The sequence below is a fragment of the Peromyscus eremicus genome, chromosome 10 (assembly GCF_949786415.1).
Source record: "Peromyscus eremicus chromosome 10, PerEre_H2_v1, whole genome shotgun sequence".
In the NCBI taxonomy this organism is placed as follows: domain Eukaryota; kingdom Metazoa; phylum Chordata; class Mammalia; order Rodentia; family Cricetidae; genus Peromyscus; species Peromyscus eremicus.
This window is the reverse complement of record NC_081426.1, coordinates 91256014-91273861: the sequence shown is the minus strand read 5'-3', so window position 1 is coordinate 91273861 and position 17848 is coordinate 91256014. Positions and strand designations below refer to the sequence as shown.

Genomic DNA, 17848 nt, shown 5'->3' with positions numbered 1-17848 from the left:
TAAGAGTAAGGTTAAACCCCAAGACCATATGGGCTTTGGCCACAAGCATCGTTCTTCGCTATTTTATTGTTCTTAAGTAAAATATCTCTGTATAAGAAGGGTATTGTATTTTTGCTGACATCTTTGATCCGTATGGCAAGAGATCTCTGGGATGAGGGTCCCCTTTTCCTCCCTAGATACATTTGATTTTCCCTGCTTTTCTATCTTGACTTGGTTCTAACACAACCCATTCTGGATTAGAAAGTAGTTGGATAATATTGAGAAACTATGTGAAGTTTTTAGATTATGATTTTTATAGCCAAGAGCATATAGACATGCAGATTTGCATATGAAAACAATACCAAGAGTTTAGCACAAGAGTAGAGCACCTTAGGTTTTTCTGAAGTTCAGTGCCTGTGATTATCTAGCCCAGAGCATTGTTTTATAGGTGAGGAAGCTATGGCCAGGCAGGAGTTGCTCTCTGTTCCTGTATCAAGACAAAGCCAGACCTAGGGTTAGGATATCTGGGCTGTGGTTAAGTTCCTTCCCCATTGGACCGTTCTTTCACACATTACTCCATTTTTCTGATCCTTGTCACCACCTATTCAGGGACATCACAGAAACGTATATTCATGAATGGGTCGATGGGAGGTAATTTGAAGGGACAGAATTAAGCCATAGGGACCAAGCTGACCTGAAACTTGAGGGACACTTGGAAGTTCCCTGTTTGTGGGTATGTTGACAGATGTACCTGACTGTCAGAAGATAAGTTGGTGGGACCATTATCATCGCATGCCCGGTACCTGACAATGTGGTACCATTCCTTGGCCTAGTGTGTTCAGTAAGTTCACATGCCTTTTCTCATATACTGTTTTAATATCCATGTGTGCTACACCCACATGTTCCCAGGGCACTTCAGTAAGTTCATGGTTGGTGCAGTTTTACTTTTGTATATAAGTTATTGGTCTGTGGAGTCTACATGCACAAATGAGATACAAAGCCATTAAGCCTCAGCATTTGTACACAAAATGAAATGAAGTGTGCCTTGTACAGTGGAGCCATCCAGGGCAAAGTGTGGCCTGAATGCTGCTGTTTTCCACAATGTGGAATAACTTAGACAGTGCAGGGTGTAGCCTGATCCCCACAAATACCATACACTAAAGTGAGAAATGATTCTGAATATAAACACATGTATTGTCCATTTTTAAATGAACACACATATTTGTGCACTCAAAACACACAAAGAGCAAACAAACCCTTGTGAACTAATATATTTTGATAACATCAATCAATAGTTACTGGGTACTTAGAATTTGAAAACTAGAGCTGGCCGTAACAGGGGATTATAATTTCTATTTAACCAAGGTAAGCAGAGACAATACCTCAAACATTCATTGATTGACTGTAAAGGTAAAATGCTGTGCTTACCACCTAGATGACAGTTTACAAAGTTTATTGCTATTTAAACTTTCCTTACCCATGCCCAGTTCTCATCCAGTTGATTAATGCTCCTTCTTTGTCATCTGACACCAGGAGCATCTCACATACTGTCCCCACTGAATCCAAATGTGTGTTTATATTCTGTTTTCCCTGAAGGAAGAGGTAGAGGGCTCTGTCCCTGTTAACAGTGCCAGATTCTCCCAAACAGGCTCCAGCTTGCTCGCTCACTGCCCACCAGCTTCTAAAACTTGCTGTTTCTGCCCTTGCATCTCTCCCATTAGATCTGACTGAACCAGGAAAGCCTCACCAACAAACTGGGTTTTTTTTTCCTGCATAAGGCTGGGATTGGTGGGGAGATGGATGTGTTCAGGCTCAAGAGACCTTGGTATCCTTCCTCCTCATTCCTTGTGCATCCTAAAACACGCATGTCCCTCTTTATCACATCCTTGCCATCAGGAGCAAGACCTCTGGATCAGGCTGCCGGGATTGAGACCTCTGAGGCCAGTCAGGAGCTCTGCTCTTGGTAACTGTGTGGCTTTTACTTCTTTCTGCCTATGCAGTTGAAATAAAAATAGAAACTGTCATGTGGTGCCGTGAGATCTACATTATAAAAGCAAACAGTAGAAAGCGTTGGGAAGCATGGTAAACAGCAAGTGCTTTAAATGTCAGTCATGATGGTCACTGTGATTGAGTTAACACTCATCTCTAGTAATGACGAGAGAGAGAAGTAACAGAGTCTCTTTGAAAGCGAGGTGGTAGTCTCTAGAAGATTGCCCCCCTGAAGACGTTGCTTAGGGACACTGCTGGAAAATAGGAATTCGATGCTGCTTCAAGCCTGAGATGAATCAGCCTCAGATCCAAAGCCCAGCAATGATCCAGGGACGGTGCTGCTGCATTGACAGAGGCTGGCACGCTGGCACAATGGCTTGGTGGACCATAGTGTCAGAAGCAGATGCCACTGTCACGGTGATGTCATGTCTGCTCCACAGGGCTCAGGAGTCCCTGAGCTGGCAGAGCGTGTCCTGATTGAGGAGGTTTCTGGAGGGAACTATCATCTGAATTAGTAGTCTATGTAAAGACTAAGGCAGGTGGTGCCATGCAATCTGTGGAGAGTCTGGATAGAGCGAAACAGCAGTGATGGGAGGGGTTCCACTTTGAACTGGGACATGATCTTCTCTCCCTTGATGTTGGCAGCACACTGTCTGGTCTGGAGGTTTTAGGTGGGTGTACAACACTGGCTTCCCCTTGGCTCACTGGCTTCCCCTTGGCTCACTGGCTTCCCCTTGGCTCACTGGCTTCCCCTTGGCTCACTGGCTTCCCTGTGACTCACTGGCTTCCCCTTGGCTCACTGGCTTCCCCTTGGCTCACTGGCTTCCCTGTGACTCACTGGCTTCCCCTTGGCTTACTGGCTTCCCTGTGACTCACTGGCTTCCCCTTGGCTCACTGGCTTCCCTGTCACTCACTGGCTTCCCCTTGGCTTACTGGCTTCCCCTTGGCTCACTGGCTTCCCCTTGGCTCACTGGCTTCCCCATGGCTCACTGGCTTCCCTGTTGCTTAGGTCTTTGAGATCCGACCACATGGAAGCACTGGCTCTCCTGGCTGTCCAGCTTGCAGAGGCAGCTGTGAGACTTTTTGGGAGGGGTGTTTCTAAAACCACAGGAGCCAGTTCCTGTATTAAATTGCTCTAGTTATTTCTACCCACATCAGCATTTCCATCTGTATCCACGTCTATAACACTATCCTTGTTTCCGTTTCTCCAAAGAACCTTACCTGATACCTGACAACTAAACCACACAAATGCTAGACTCCTTTCAGATTTATGAATGAAATGGCACTAGATGCTTAGGATTTCTCTGCTCAGATAAGTAATGCTCCTTGGATTTTAAGTAAAGAGCCAAGAAGAACTCTTAGATATGTGTTCAGAAGATGCAGATTGTATTGAACAGCACTTGGCTGGCTTATGCATTCATTCTACCTTCCAACTCACTTATCTAAAAAACCAAGGGAAACGCAAAAAGCCGCAGGGACCACAGCAAGGGCTACCTACATTGTTTTTCTAGATTTCAAGGCCTTCCCACTTATGGCAAGGCCATGGAGATAAAGCTGAGAAAAGCATCAGTCTATAGTCTTTACTGAAAGAATAGAGAGAAACACTTGTGTTTCTGAGAGGTGGTATGAAGACCTTTTGTTCCTCTTTAGTCATTGGACTTCCTATCCTTGGTAGAAACAAAGATTCAAAGATACTTGAAAACAGGTTCATAATCTTCCTACTGTATCTACTCTACATAACAGCAAAAATAACACAGATAACCATTAGCACCATCATAAATGTTTATTGGGGGTGTACATGCATTGTCCAAAGGACTTCATTTTAGTCTTAGTTCACTTATACTGCATATGCCTTACATACCTTAGGGTAGTATGTCCACTGCAGATGAAGGAAGGCACTGGGCTCTGTGGAAGGACCACAGGAGAAGCATTGCTGAACAGGGAGCACGGCCAGTGTAGTGATAATGGGAAGGCTGACTGGAGTGAAAAATTCAGAAATATTCACGCCAGCACACACTGGAGTGAGCCCTTCAGAGGAATAAGGACAGCTGACAGGAGAGCAGTAAGCTTCCTGAGGGAGTAATGGACTGAGCATGCTCAGTGCCACCAGGGAAGGAGGGGAGGCAGAGGAGCATGTAGATTCAGGCACTTCATATTCAAGCTCTTCCTGTCAGCTTTCTGGTCTTGTTTGAGCTGCTTGACTCTTCTAAGCCCCAGTTTCCTCATCCAAAAAGCAATGGAGCTGAGTCTGTTCCAATGATAATGGGATTTGTTTTTCACATGGTCTTTGGGGGACCGGCCTAACAAATAAATGCCCAGCATGTAAACAGCCTTATTACTCTTATCACTGAATGGGTAAAGGAGAAAGGAGGGGGATCCTTGGCCAATAAGCGTGGAGGTTTTGTTTAATTCTGTTTGTTAATTATGGCAGTCTTCATAGTACTTAATATGCTAATCTACATTGTAAAACTACACGAGAGAAATTCTCAGATTTGTGTGAACAGATAACACCATATATTCCCCCTGGAGTAAAAGCTGTATCTCACGGGACACTGTTATTTTGCAGTTCACAGTCTGAGAAAGGGTCTTCAATTCACACAGGAATAGAAAAACAGATGTGAAATGTCTTTCTTTGGCAATCTTCAAGCAATTTCAAGCAACTAGCCTCTGAAGAAGGGCATTTTATTTTATTTTTTACAAAGCGTTATGAAAACATTCTTTGATCCATTGTACAGAACCAGATACCTAGGTACTCAAGTCTTATGGCCATTCAGTCTTTCCACATTATCACCTTTAACATTGAACTCATTCTCAGCACTTTTCCAATATACTAGAAAAGTGAGTCAACATTGGCATCATTCAGCCTTCTGAGAACATTATCATTTACTGTGCATATGCCTCTTACTTGTTAATAAGAACCTTAGACTCTTTATGGCAGAGTCGGATTTCTCTAGAGCAACCCACTTTGCTATCTGGAATGATCCAGATCTAGCATCAAAGAGTACCCTACTTGAGGTTTGAGTTTTTCTTTCGCCAGTACTGTTGATATAATATACTGAACTTTCCTTTCTTACTCGATGTCTTTTTCTACATGGCTTTACAGAACTGCTCATGGGCTTATGCAGAGAGACATTAACTGGCTTCCATGAAAATCAGGATGTTTGCATCCCACTGTTAGTAATCAGGGTTGAGTTTGAAATCTCCTGGCAACACAGAGAATCCCCTGTGCAGGAAACGTAGAAGAGAACAAAACAGTTCTGCCATTGAATAAGCCTTCAGTCAGGCCATAGGGTGCATCTCAGGCAGAGTGATAAGCAAATTGCAACCAGGAGAAGCTGTTTTACCTTGTACACAGCCATTCAGGTACAGCCCAGCAAACGCATGCTGATTGTCTTTGGATAAAGAAAAACAAAATTTCTTGTATCTCTGGGAAGCAGGAAACTATGCCATGGAGAACATCCTTGTCTTAAATTCACCAGAGACACACAAATCAGACTTATTCCTTTTAAATGCCCCCACTGTGAAAAAAAAGCCCTGAAGTGTCCAAGAAATATTCTTGTGGGGCATAGAACTAGCAGGTTGCTTATTAACCTATTAACAAGACAAACAATTCTCCAAGAAAGAGAGACGGCATCTAAAACCCCAAGCTTCCTATGCAAAATGCTGAAACACTTTGGCACTTAACATTTTTTAAATTAAGCACTTTATGGATTTGCCACCCTGTGTAATCTGCCACCCCATTTCTTGTTACTGTTTCATAGTAGCAGTGTAATTTTTTAAGCCTATTCTTATTACAGCTTTTGCTATTTTTTTTCCTGGGAAGTTTTATATTTTCTAAATATCCAGTAAGTGATAATCAGAATTATGGTACAATGGGGCAAACATTGGTACAGTATTTTGTAGCAGGAATCTTAGAAGTTTTTATTAATAAAAACAAACCCAGAGCCAGGTATTGGGGTGAATGCTGGAAGATCAGAGAAGCAGAACAAGCTACAGCTACCTCACCTTGCCAGTTCCTCAGCTGATCCTGTTTCCTCAGACTGGAAGCCTCTGTGTCCTCATCTGAATGGATCTCAGCTGAACTGTGCTGTTCCAAAGCCTGAAAGCTTAACTAGCCCAAAGCATCTATTTTCTGGTCCTCACGCCTTATATACCTTTCCGCTTTCTGCCATCACTCCCTGGAATTAAAGGCTCACTTTCTGGGATTAAAGGCGTGAGTCACCATGCCTGGCTGTTTCCAATGTGGCCTTAAACTCACAGAGATCCAGAGGGATTTCTGCCTCTGGAATGCTAGGATTAAAGGCGTGTGCTACACTGCCCATCCTCTATGTTTAATATTGTGGCTGTTCTCTTCTCGGACCCCAGATAAGTTTATTAGTGTGCACAATATTTTGGGTAACACGATACCACCACATTTGCCTTGGAGGATATCCTGCGGTATCACTCCAGGGGCTCAGTTTTTGTTACCTCTGATTCCTCGTTAGCCATGTATTCACAGTCTCCTTTACACACTAAATTCACAAACAGTGGTTCTGACTTTTGTAGTTTTTTGTGGTGTGTTACCCAATCTAGCCTGTGGAGTAGTTCAATTCTGTTATCTGATCATTACATTTTTAGTTAAAGGTTTCCTTTCAAGGTCAAGTAAGTTTCTCTGAGTTCTTGAGTTTATGTGGTCAGGTAAGCCTTTTCAGTAATAATTCCACCTTTCCAAGTTTTTCCCAAATTTTGAACACAAAAATTCCCACGGGCATTATATGACTTCAAAGTCTTCTCTATTAAAAGGGCAGTTTGAACTTCTAGTGTTAGTGGGTTATCTTGAAGACACACTCAAATTTTGGTTCTTTTTTTTTTATATCAGTCCCATCGGTAAGTATGACAGTCGATCAACTATAGTAAAGAGTAATAGGCAGCCATCTTTGTTCCTTATCCGTGTAGGGGAGACACACATACACTGTGGACAATAGAGACTTGGCTGAAAGACTGTGCTCATTCTTATTCAGATGACAATCCCATGGGGGGGCCTTTTCTTTTTCCCTTCTTGTCTTCAACATGGACTCAGAAAACTTCATTCCTGTCCAGTGTGGTCAGACTGCTCTCTTAAGTCCGTGCTCAGGAACTCAGCTCCCCTCAGAGCTAGAACTGGGTCAGTAGATAATGATACCAGTGCAAACAACAGCTATTAGGTTGGCTGTAACAGAACCAATAGGTATCCTCTTGGAAGACAAAGGGGTTTCCTGGGAGGACATATGATGTCTTACAGAAACAGCTCAAGCACTGGAGATCCAGGCTTGTGAGCCAGGAAAGAAACAAGCTCAGCCTGGGTCACTCCAGGAGACTTTGGCTACAGTGCTGGAGCTAGGGACTTCCTAATTCCTTGATGGTGCTAACACTATCCCTTTGCACACCGTCCTTTCTAGAATCAACATTCCAGTTTGAAGCAAGGGTTGAATTCGTTGAGCTGCCTTCCAGTAATGTCAGCTTTATTGTAGCAAAAGAGTAAGGGGAGGGAAACAGCTGTGCTGCTTGGGTCTGCAGTAAGAGACCTCTGTAGCTGGAAGTTTCTGTCCCGCCTGGTCCTGCAGCCGTTCAGTCCCAAATAAACACACAGAAGCTTATATTAACTACAAACTGTTTGGCTTATGGCTCAGGCTTATCATTTACTAGCTCTTACAACTTAATTCAACCCATTTCTGCTAATCTATGTTTTGCCACATGGCCGAGGTGTTACTGGTCTGCTGGCCTGTTGCTCCTTGGGTGGCAGGCTGGCATTGCTCCTGACCCTGCCTTTCAACTCCCCGTGTCTTTGCTTGGATTTCCTGCCTGCCTCTAAGCTGCCTTGCCATAGGCCAAAGCAGCTTATTTATTAACCAATGGTAGCAACACGTATTCACAGCATACAGAAAGACATTCCACAGCAGACATCTCTCTGCCTCTATATGCTTTGCTATTTCTGTCTAATCGTGATCGCTGTAGGCACATACTTCACTAATTATGTCAAATGCATTAATTCATTCTGATAACAATACTATTTCATAGGTATTGTGATAATGGGCTAGGCATAGGAAATTTGTTTTAATCACCCTAAATTACACAGTGAATGGTAGAGACAGAATCAGAAATTAGAGACATGGGCTGCAGCATGGGTATTTTGGTCTGTTTGCTTGCTCAGTCCAGACCAACACAAATGTTTGGAGGAGGGGAAAGAGACAGAAAAAGAGCAAACAACAAATGCACATTTCTTAGTGTGGTAATAAAACAGGATACCTCTATTTGTATATACTATACATTTAGATTTTCCGTTTGGATATTATGTTAGACTTACAGAAGGTAACACAGGGAATACCTTTTCCACAGTCTTCATCCAGCTTCACCATCAGCACAGTGCTACTACGCTGGGGATTTTAACAACTGTTCTAAGATTCAGTCCAGGGTCCCACATGACAGAGCTTGCCAAACCTGCTGCTTTGACTCTGGGTGTCAAGTGTGACAATGACCCTTTGAAAGAGCAATGGTGGGGAATTTTATGTCATTCTTCAACTGGAGATTCTTTCTTTCTTTCTTTCTTTCTTTCTTTCTTTCTTTCTTTCTTTCTTTCTTTCTTTCTTTCTGTCTGTCTGTCTGATGTCTTTTTATGATTAGACAGGCATCAGTTTAGGAAAAGAATGTCTTTTTTTCAGGGCATTCTCCTGAGTTATATAGATATCACCTCACCAGTGATAAAGCATTGATCATTGGATTCCAGTGCATATTTATTTAGCTTATTTTTCTTTACTTTTCACAAGGTTGCCAGGCAGACATTTGGTTGAAAAATCAGGAGTATTTTTTCCAATATTTAATAGATGTTATTCATTGTGCTAACTCCCATGGATTCTCGTAGTGCACATAACTCCTCTTCATTTTCAGCACCGTTTCTGTGATTTAACCACACCTAACTGAACGTTCCTTCTGATGCGTAATGAGCCAACTGAAAGATGAGCAGTCCACCATACCCACACTCTAGAGTAGCTGCCTTAGCCAAAGGCAGGCCTTACCCTGTTACAAATGTACTACCACATCAAGGAGTTAGTGAATTATAGCCAGTTCTCTCTACTTAACGGGTGTTCAGGCCATTTCTTTTGTTGTTTTTGAAAGCTACAGTTTTTTTTTTTTTTTTTTTTTTTTTTTTTTTTTTATTAAGGCCTTCAGGCCAATTTGGCTATTAGCCCAGGTTTGATGACACTGCTCATTTTAAACACTACTCCATATGTGAAATTGTACATCTGCCTTTTGTTATACATAAAACATGTGCCAAAATACTCATGCAGACAGACTACTGTAGTAGAAAACCATTCAGCAAATGTTTCTTATTCTAGTTTGTACTACGCTGCATTATACTTGGCTTTTCCAAAACTAGCATTTTTTATAAGTTGTCATCTCCACAGACACCCATGCACCTAATTATTAGTCTTTCTTTCTGTATCTCAATACTTGGGTGCTTTAAAAAAGTGTGGCAATTTCAGTATTAATTTTAAAATTGGTATGTGACTTTGAACCATGTTTTTAGTCATCAATAAGAGCTAATATCGAGCCCTGAAAGCTTGCATTTTAATTTTAACATTGACATATGAGAATTTCTTAAAAAGCGGAAAATCCTACTTCCCAGCCTGTAAGTATCTAGAAAGCATGATTTCATGACTCCCGCCCTCCCTCTTTCTCTCCCTTCCTTCCTGTTTCCTTTTCTTCCTTTATTTCTTAAAGTTTTTCTTTTGAGGCAGGCATTGGGAAAGTGGAAAAAAAACCATTTATCAGCAGGGAACAGGATAAAAAAGTAAATATATTCATAAATGGTTTTTGGTTTCTGGACAAACTAAAAGGTCCAACTCAGGGAGAAGCCACTCAGTGTGCTGGCATCCACACACCTGTGGGAATTAGTAGTTAGTCTAAGGAGTGTACAGTCTCACTGTTAAATGGATGTTAAAACAATGATGAGGAAAACTCCAGACTCAACACTTCTTAATTCTTATTACATTTTACTAAGGATACACACACACACACACACACACACACACACACACACACACACTTACACACACTTACTCTCCGAGCATTGAAGCTCTGTGTGAAAGTGTGCACATCACTTCCCAGCTCTGCACACAGTGAAGTCATGTTAGTAGCTTGCTAATCTTGCAATTAAAATTGTGCGCATGTCTCTTAGAGAAAATTAAACAGTGTGGGAGATTAAGTGATTTAAAGTTATTATGCTCCTTTCAGTGCTGACTATCTGCCAGTCAGAATTACTTACTGAGCCACAGTGTATCTTGAGGTATTTGGTTTGCTTTTTTCTGCATAGACATTTTCTTCTCTAATAGACAAAAATTCTATCCTTCCCCTGCCACCCATTCAGAGTATGATTTTCCTACCGAGAACAGTCTACTCAGTATCTGCTCCCTGACCTGGCAAATCTTGCCATTCCTCCTCCCTGCCTTGATTTTTGTTTTGTTCATGAGTTTATTACATTCCTCCCTCATTAGAATAGAGAGGAACCTTCTATGACTTTTCTCACTCCTAGGTTTTTAAGGCTTAAATCAGGGGCAGCTACACAGTAAATGATTAGTGCTTTTTATAACCATAAATCTAACAGTGTCTTAATAGTTCAATAGACTGTAGCAGTGAAAGACAGATGGGAACAATAACATTTGTAGAAGAGAAAAGTACTGCTACTGTGAAAAAAGACAGAGATGCCAGGGTAATCAGCTCCTAAGAAAATATAGGAGTGTGTGAGTTTGAGTGTGTGTGTGTGTGTGTGTGTGTGTGTGTGTGTGTGTATGCGAGTATGTGTGTGTGAGTGTGAATTTGTGAGTGTGTATGTGTGAGTGTGTGAATGTGTATGTGTGAGTGTATGAATGTGTGTGTATGTGAGTGTGTGTGTGAGTGGTTATTAGTGTGTGAGTGTGTGAATGTGTGAGTATGAGTGTGTGTGAGTATATGAATGTGTGTTATGTGAGTGTGTGTATGTGTGGTCATTAGTGTATGTGTGTGAGTGTGTGAATGTATGAGTGTGTGAGTATGTGTGATATAGAAATATAAAGGTACTGGAATTTTATTGAATTTCTTGGAGAACAGAATTTGGAAATTGGTTACATCAAAATTTTCTTTAGAGATGGAATCCACACTGTGTTAGTTAAGCACCTATCTGAGGAAATAATGCTTCTAAAGTAGCATTAACTCTATGCATGAGGAGAGGGGTTTCATCTTAGGGAACAGCAATACTTTCAGATTTTCTGTGACTTTTCTTCATCTGCAGGAGCTTTCAAAAACCCCTTCTTTTTCCAGACAATTCAGTGAAGTGAAATCTGAGGCTGCCATTCTTTTCCAGGCTGAACTTAGTGTCATATGAGCAACTTAAATGCAGAAGAGCATTGACTTTGATGAAAGTATCCATTACTAATACTTAGCAGCTGACTCCACTTTACTGCTGAAATTTGAAAAGTAAGGTGTGAGGCAGGCATCTGATGATTTGTAGTCCATTCTGTCTTGTAATGTGGGTCACAAGCTGAGGAATCAAGAGCAGGGAGGGCATTACTTAAGAGGAACAGTGTGAAGACTGACAAATATTTTTCAAGATGATTTTTATTTGTTCTCTCATTAACCTAGCCATCAAATATTTGTTAAGCACTAATTGAATGTCACAGTATTGTTACAGGTGCTATGAATGTAATGAAAGAAATATTCCCACCCTTGGCTAGTTTAATGTGGGAATAAAAACAGACTATGGTAATAAGGAAGCCTTCTACCATCATATAAAAGAGATGACTTAACTGGTATTTACAAGGCTCGAAGTGCTGATCACATGACCATAACTGATCACATGATCATAATTAGCAATGTTGATGAAACAGAATCTCTGGCTGGTATCTGAAGAGTGGATCAGAAAATTTTGTGCTAACAAATGTTTGGAAATTGGCTCCTAGGAAAGCAAAAAAAAAACAAAAAAACAAAAAAACAACAAGCGAACCCAACAATAAAGACCCCTGCTCTGTGGTGCTTTCGTATTTCAGTCATGAGCTAGTTACCATGGTGATGCATGTGACAATGACATCAGTTTAGTTGGCTCTGGTGACAGAATAACTAGAAGGTTCCAGCACGTCTCCATTGGCAAGCATGGTATAGAGGCTCAAAGGCCAAGGAAACAAGGAAGAAGAAATGATGTTGTCTAAACTATGTTGGTGAGCTGGAGCACTTTGCAGGGATGCTGAAGGAGTGGAGAGACAGGTTAGAGCAGTGGCTGACTAACAGGAGTGAAAGAGAACAAAACAGTAAAGAGGAAGGAAGAAAGACAAATGTTTCTCACGTATGAGGAGACTAGGGAAATGAGGGGTAAATATGAGCAAAAATGATAATAAACATGTATGAAGTAGTCACAGGGAAACTCATTATTAAAAAGGCACTCAAGGAAGTAAATCATCATAAAAATACTGGGAGGAGGAGAAGGAGGGGGAGAAAGAGGAGGAGAAAGGGAAGAAAGAGGAGCAGGAGGAGAAAGGAGAGGAAGAAGCAGAGGAGGAAGAGGGAGAGGAGGAGGAGAGGAGTTACAATCATAGGCTCATCATAGGCACAGAGCCAGACTGAATCAGAACCCTGTTGCTGCCTCTTTCCCAGCACTGTGATACTGGGTTGTCTTTAGTCTCACCAGGGTTCAGGATCTCTTTTGTAAATTAGTGATAACCATGGTACCAGATGCTTAGGTCATTATAAGCTATAATGGAACCAATACACAGGAAGCATGGCAATGGTAAAGGACATAGTAAATGCTGTCTTTATCAATGTGGAGTGAATACTGGTGATGGATGATTGGTTTGTTGGTGAATGTGAAAGGAAAGAGAGGAGTCAAGGTTGACTTATGGTTTCCCATGCTTTCCAACAAGTAGCGACAGATGAAACTTTGATCTTCTCCTGGTGACTGCCTGTCTTTCTTTCTTTGCCCTGTTATGTCAGAAGCAAGTGCACACAGGCTTTTAAAAACATTGTAGCTTTGGTGCCTTTGTCGCAACATACCATTCTGCTATGGATAGTCCTGGAGAATTGTTTTTTTTTTTGTGTGAATAATAAGATGGAATTATTTTATGGCAATCAAAGTATAGTTTGAAAGAGAAAAATTAGTTTTAAGTAGCCATTTGGTGGAAGCATTTGGTAGATAGAGATAGATACTAGGAGACTACTGGAATATTTTGTGATAGTTTTGAGGAATTAGAAGATAATTGATTTATGGACAAAAGAAATAATAAACACATGAATTAACCATCAAACAAAACATAATAGCAAAAGTCTTATAAAAATTGTTTTGGTATAGGCTATAAAATACCAAAAATATTTGTTTTTCACACATAAGTAAAAACCATTTCATGACAGTGAAGACCAAAAGTACATTTTCAACATTTCAATAATTATGAGACATGCTTTATGGATGCTCCTAGGAGAAAATACAAAGTTTTGTCAGGCACACCTGCTGCACATATGCAGTCCATGCACTTTCTACCACTCAAGCAGGCATTCAGGCACTGAATACCAGCAATGTTCAGTCACTAAGTTAAAAACTATAAAGCACTAGGAACACTGAGATTAAAGAAAGTGGGAAAGGGTGCTTTAATTAATGTAGGAGGTTTCCTAAAGAAGATGACTCTTCCATTAAAATTCAACATCCACAAGCCTTTAGCACCTGGCAACGATAGCACATGTACCCGGTGACCACAGCATGTGCAGTAGATGACCCACCTTACTTCTCTTGTCCTTTCTGGCAGTTGGAAGATGGTGTTTGATTTCCAGGTTTAGTTCTGGGAAGACACAGAGTCATTGTGGTGGTCTTTTCTAGAGAGGGAAAACTTCCTCTAATCTTTGCTATTCTTTGGGTCTTCCACATTGATAAAGTAGGCTTGAACGTCACTGTCCTGTCTTAGACATACAGGTTGGTTTAAATGTTTTGTGCCATGAACTAGAAGTTATCTGCATCATTCTTTTGACATAAACTCTACATTTATTTTATCTGAAAAAATGTATAGAGTATTTTGACTTGTGGCCTTCTTTATATTGTAACAAGGAAACATCCAGTGGCATTGTTTGACACGAAACTGGTTAAAAATTTTCTCAGAAGCCATACTGAATTAATACTCTTCATGTTTTTGTTTGTCAAACAGTATAGTTGGAGGCAATTCTTCAAGACTATCATGAGAACAGCATATAGATCTTGTAAAAACACTGGAGCATGCTTTCACAAGACTGTGGAATCATTATCAAGGGTTAACTTTCTGTTTCAGTTAAGAGCCTTTGTTTTGGCTAAGTAAAGAATGTTTGTGAGTGCCAGTGCCAGCAGTTTTGAAGACAGGGTGTTTTGCATGTAAAAGGCCCTATAGAGTCTTCTTGGTCACCTAGAAAGTGTTGAATTTGGGAAACACAGCTGTAAGTCACATACCTTGTTCTCCTGAATTTGACTGAGGAAATTGCTTAACCTCAATCTTCTCCATCTAGTTTGAATGGCAGGTAACTACCAGCTGTGAGGTGCACTAGAATCCTGGGAACCTTAAAATCCCTCTAGACTTGCTGACAGCAGTTGATATGTGTGGTGACTTGAAAGAAAATGGCCCCCAAAGGGAGTGGCTCTATTAGGAGGTGTGGCCTTGTTGGAGGAGATGTGTTACTGTCTGCTGCCTGGGATCATAATATAGAACTCTCAGCTCCTTTTCTAGAACCATGTCTGCCTACACATCGCTATGTCCTACCATGATGATAATGGACTGAACCTCTGAACTGTAAGCCACCCCAATTAAATGTTTTCCTTTATAAGAGTCACCATGGTTCTGGTGTTTCTTCACGGTAATAGAAACCCTGACTAAGACAACATGATACAGCAGGGTTAGAAACTTCTAGGGACTGGCTAGATCTTCAGAGACTGGACATAGAATCAAGGATCAGTTTCTACCCAGTGATATTGTCCTGAGAGAAAAAGGAGAGTCCCAGTAGGTAAAAGCAATTGAGTAAAGGGACAGGAGGTTCCTCAGGAAGCATGAAGGTGGAGTGAGGGCTGGGAAGATGGGTGAAAGTGGAAGGTTAGATGGCTGAAGGGTAAGGAAGAGCATCGACCAATAGATGAAAGCAAAGGGTATCTGAAGGGTGGGAACAAGTGTTGACCAATGGATGAAAGCAAAGGGTATCTGAAGGGTGGGGAAGAGTGTCGACCAATGGATGAAAGCAAAGGGTATCTGAAGGGTGGGGAAGAGTGTCGACCAATGGATGAAGGCAAAGGGTATCTGAAGGGTGGGAACAAGTGTTGACCAATGGATGAAGGCAAAGGGTATTTAAAGATATGGGTTAGACAGTGGACTTTGTTGGTTCTGGGGCTGGATTATTTCTTTTGTCTATGGAAAGTTGTACCAGCACTTGAGTTTTAAAGGAAATTCACAGAAATTGTACATGAGCTCACTCTTCTGAAGCAGCCCAGATTAATGCTGCATTAAAATAATGCACAATCAAAATACAAGTGTATGAAATTCTCAAAGAAAGAATTTAAAATGTTTAATAAGAAAAAATAAATGAAATATAGAGAAGACATATTTTGATCCAATAAATTAATATTCAGTGAGTCTCAATTTGCCTGAAAAACTTGGGAGGTATTTAGATACATCAGCCAAAATTTAGATTATTGTATGTTAATTTCTAACTTAGTACAATATGGATTTTTGCTTTTCTCTTCACTGTGGCAGAATATCTGACTAAGGAAACCTAAAGAAGGAAAGGGTTTCTGCATCACAGTTTGAGGGGTGATGATCCATTATGGTGGAAAGCATGGAGCCTGAGGTGGCTGGGCACATTGCCTCAGAAGTCAGGAAGGGAAAGGATTACTTGTGTGCCTCCCAGGTTCTCCTTGCTCTTCAGCCTGAGACCACAGCCCCTCGGATGGTGCCACCCACATTTAGGTCTTTCGTCCTCAGTTAACCCTTCCTGCAGGCATTCTTACAGAGATACCCAGGGGTATGCATCATAAGTGGCTCTAAATCCTGCACAGCCTCCAATCAAGATAAGTCACCACAGACATTAGTCACTAATGATATCGATAATATAAACATCAGCACTCTATCCTTAATGTCTAATGTAAAATTCTTAGAAAATATACCTTACTGTTAATTCACTAAATTGGCGAAATCCTCATTAAGAAAGTCACTCTTCCAAAAATTGTAACAAATGTTGGCTGAATTGACATGGTGATTCTTGGCAATAAGGGCAGCCCCTTTAAATAAATATCCCACAGTGCAGTTCTCCAGAGACTGACACAACGATACAATTTTATGTTTCTAAAAATATTTTGCTGTCTCTGTGAGTCCACACACAGTTGATATTCATGGTATACACTTGAGACTGGAACCTGTTTACTGAAGAATCACTAGTTGATTTTACTTAGAGGATTGTCGAGGATGATGTGCACTGCTCTTTTGAGAAGTTATAATTTTGTTGATGATGCTGGTTTTGTCACAGCGTTGTGAACTCCGAGAACAATGCCCTTCTTTTGTTGTGCCTTAGGTAGGGCATAACTTAGCTACATGGCTCTTATTTCACTTCTATGGCAGTGGAGCTTGGTGGTGTGCTCTATTAAAAATAAAATCTTTATTTAGAAAAATTTCATTAAATAGTAACGTGCATCATTAAATATGCTTTTGTTTTTCATTTTTATATAAAAGTTTTGCAAAATAACATTATATTTGTTAAAAAAGAGTCTGGCTTCTAGGGTCTGGGCCTGCTGTCTGGAATGCCACTGAGCATTTTGAAGATGGTTGTTGATGTGCATGTCTGTGTAGAAGGTCAGCTCATTGACCAAGTCATGTGGTTTTTATAAGGATGGTGTAATTAGCTCATGATGCACAAAGGCTTGAAGACATGTAGTGTAGTCAGCAAGGCCTCCTATCCTCAGAGAAGTGAAGATGGGTTAGAGGCAGTTGGCACCTGTGGGTTATCCTCAGCACACCCATGAGCTACTTTTAGCCTACTTCTATTTGATATTCTTTATGTGGACAAGAGTTGTATTAAGCAACAAAAACAGCTATTCCCATAATCATAACAGTGATAAACCTGACATATGTCAATTGTTAAGTATGTACCTGCATTGTGTTATGTTTTGATGTTTCTCAGAAGATAATCTTCAACTAATTAAAAATTAATGTAAATATCTGGGAAGAGTAGAGGAAGGGGACTACATAATGAGGATAAGTATGTGAGAAAAAAATCTATTTACAATAAAAGAAAAAAATTCTTTTTTGTGTGTAGCGTGAATTGTTAGAAGATCTTATTAATAAAATCAAACCTGAGGCCAGTTATTGGGGTGAACTCTGGAAGATCAGAGAAGCAGAACAAGCCACAGCCACGTCACCTTGCCAATTCCTCAGCTAATTCTGTTTCCTCAGACTGGAAGCCTCTGAATTCTTATCCGAATGAATCTCAGCTGAACTCAAAAGCCTAAAAGCTTAACCAGCCAAATGCTTCTAGTTTGTGGTCCTCACATCTTATATATCTTTCTGCTTTCTGCCTCACTCCCTGGGATTAAAGGCGTGAGTCACCATGCCTGGTTGTTTCCAATGTGGCCTTGAACTCACAGAGATCCAGAGGGATTTCTGCCTCTGGAATGCTAGGATTAAAGGCGTGTGCTACCACTGCCTATCCTCTATGTTTAATATCGTGGCTGTTCTCTTCTCTGACCCCAGATAAGTTTATTAGCATGCACAATATTTTGGGGAACACAATACCACCACATTTGTGGTATAAACTTAAGATAGACTATGATATAAACATATGTACAAACTATTGCGAAAAATGAAAGAATACCCTTTTACCTTGTAATGGACATACTTTCTTAAGCACT

At 40.8% G+C, this 17848-nt stretch overlaps 1 protein-coding gene across 13 annotated transcripts in view; it reads left to right on the top strand.

Annotated features, from left to right (window-relative positions):
- Positions 1-17848, top strand: part of Mapk10 (mitogen-activated protein kinase 10) — a 266659-nt gene that overhangs the window by 70514 nt on the left and 178297 nt on the right. For 4 of the 13 annotated variants that reach the window (XM_059274831.1, XM_059274835.1, XM_059274823.1 and 1 more), the window contains exon 1: positions 12074-12219. The exons of 6 other annotated variants lie outside the window; for them this stretch is intronic. Coding sequence is in view for 1 of the 7 variants with exons in the window: in XM_059274825.1 (XP_059130808.1) it covers positions 12168-12173 (6 nt within the window). In the remaining 6 variants the exon portion in view is untranslated. Of the gene's footprint in view, positions 1-12070; positions 12220-17848 lie in introns of those variants that run through there. 3 more of the 13 variants (XM_059274824.1, XM_059274825.1, XM_059274837.1) reach the window with 3 other exon arrangements.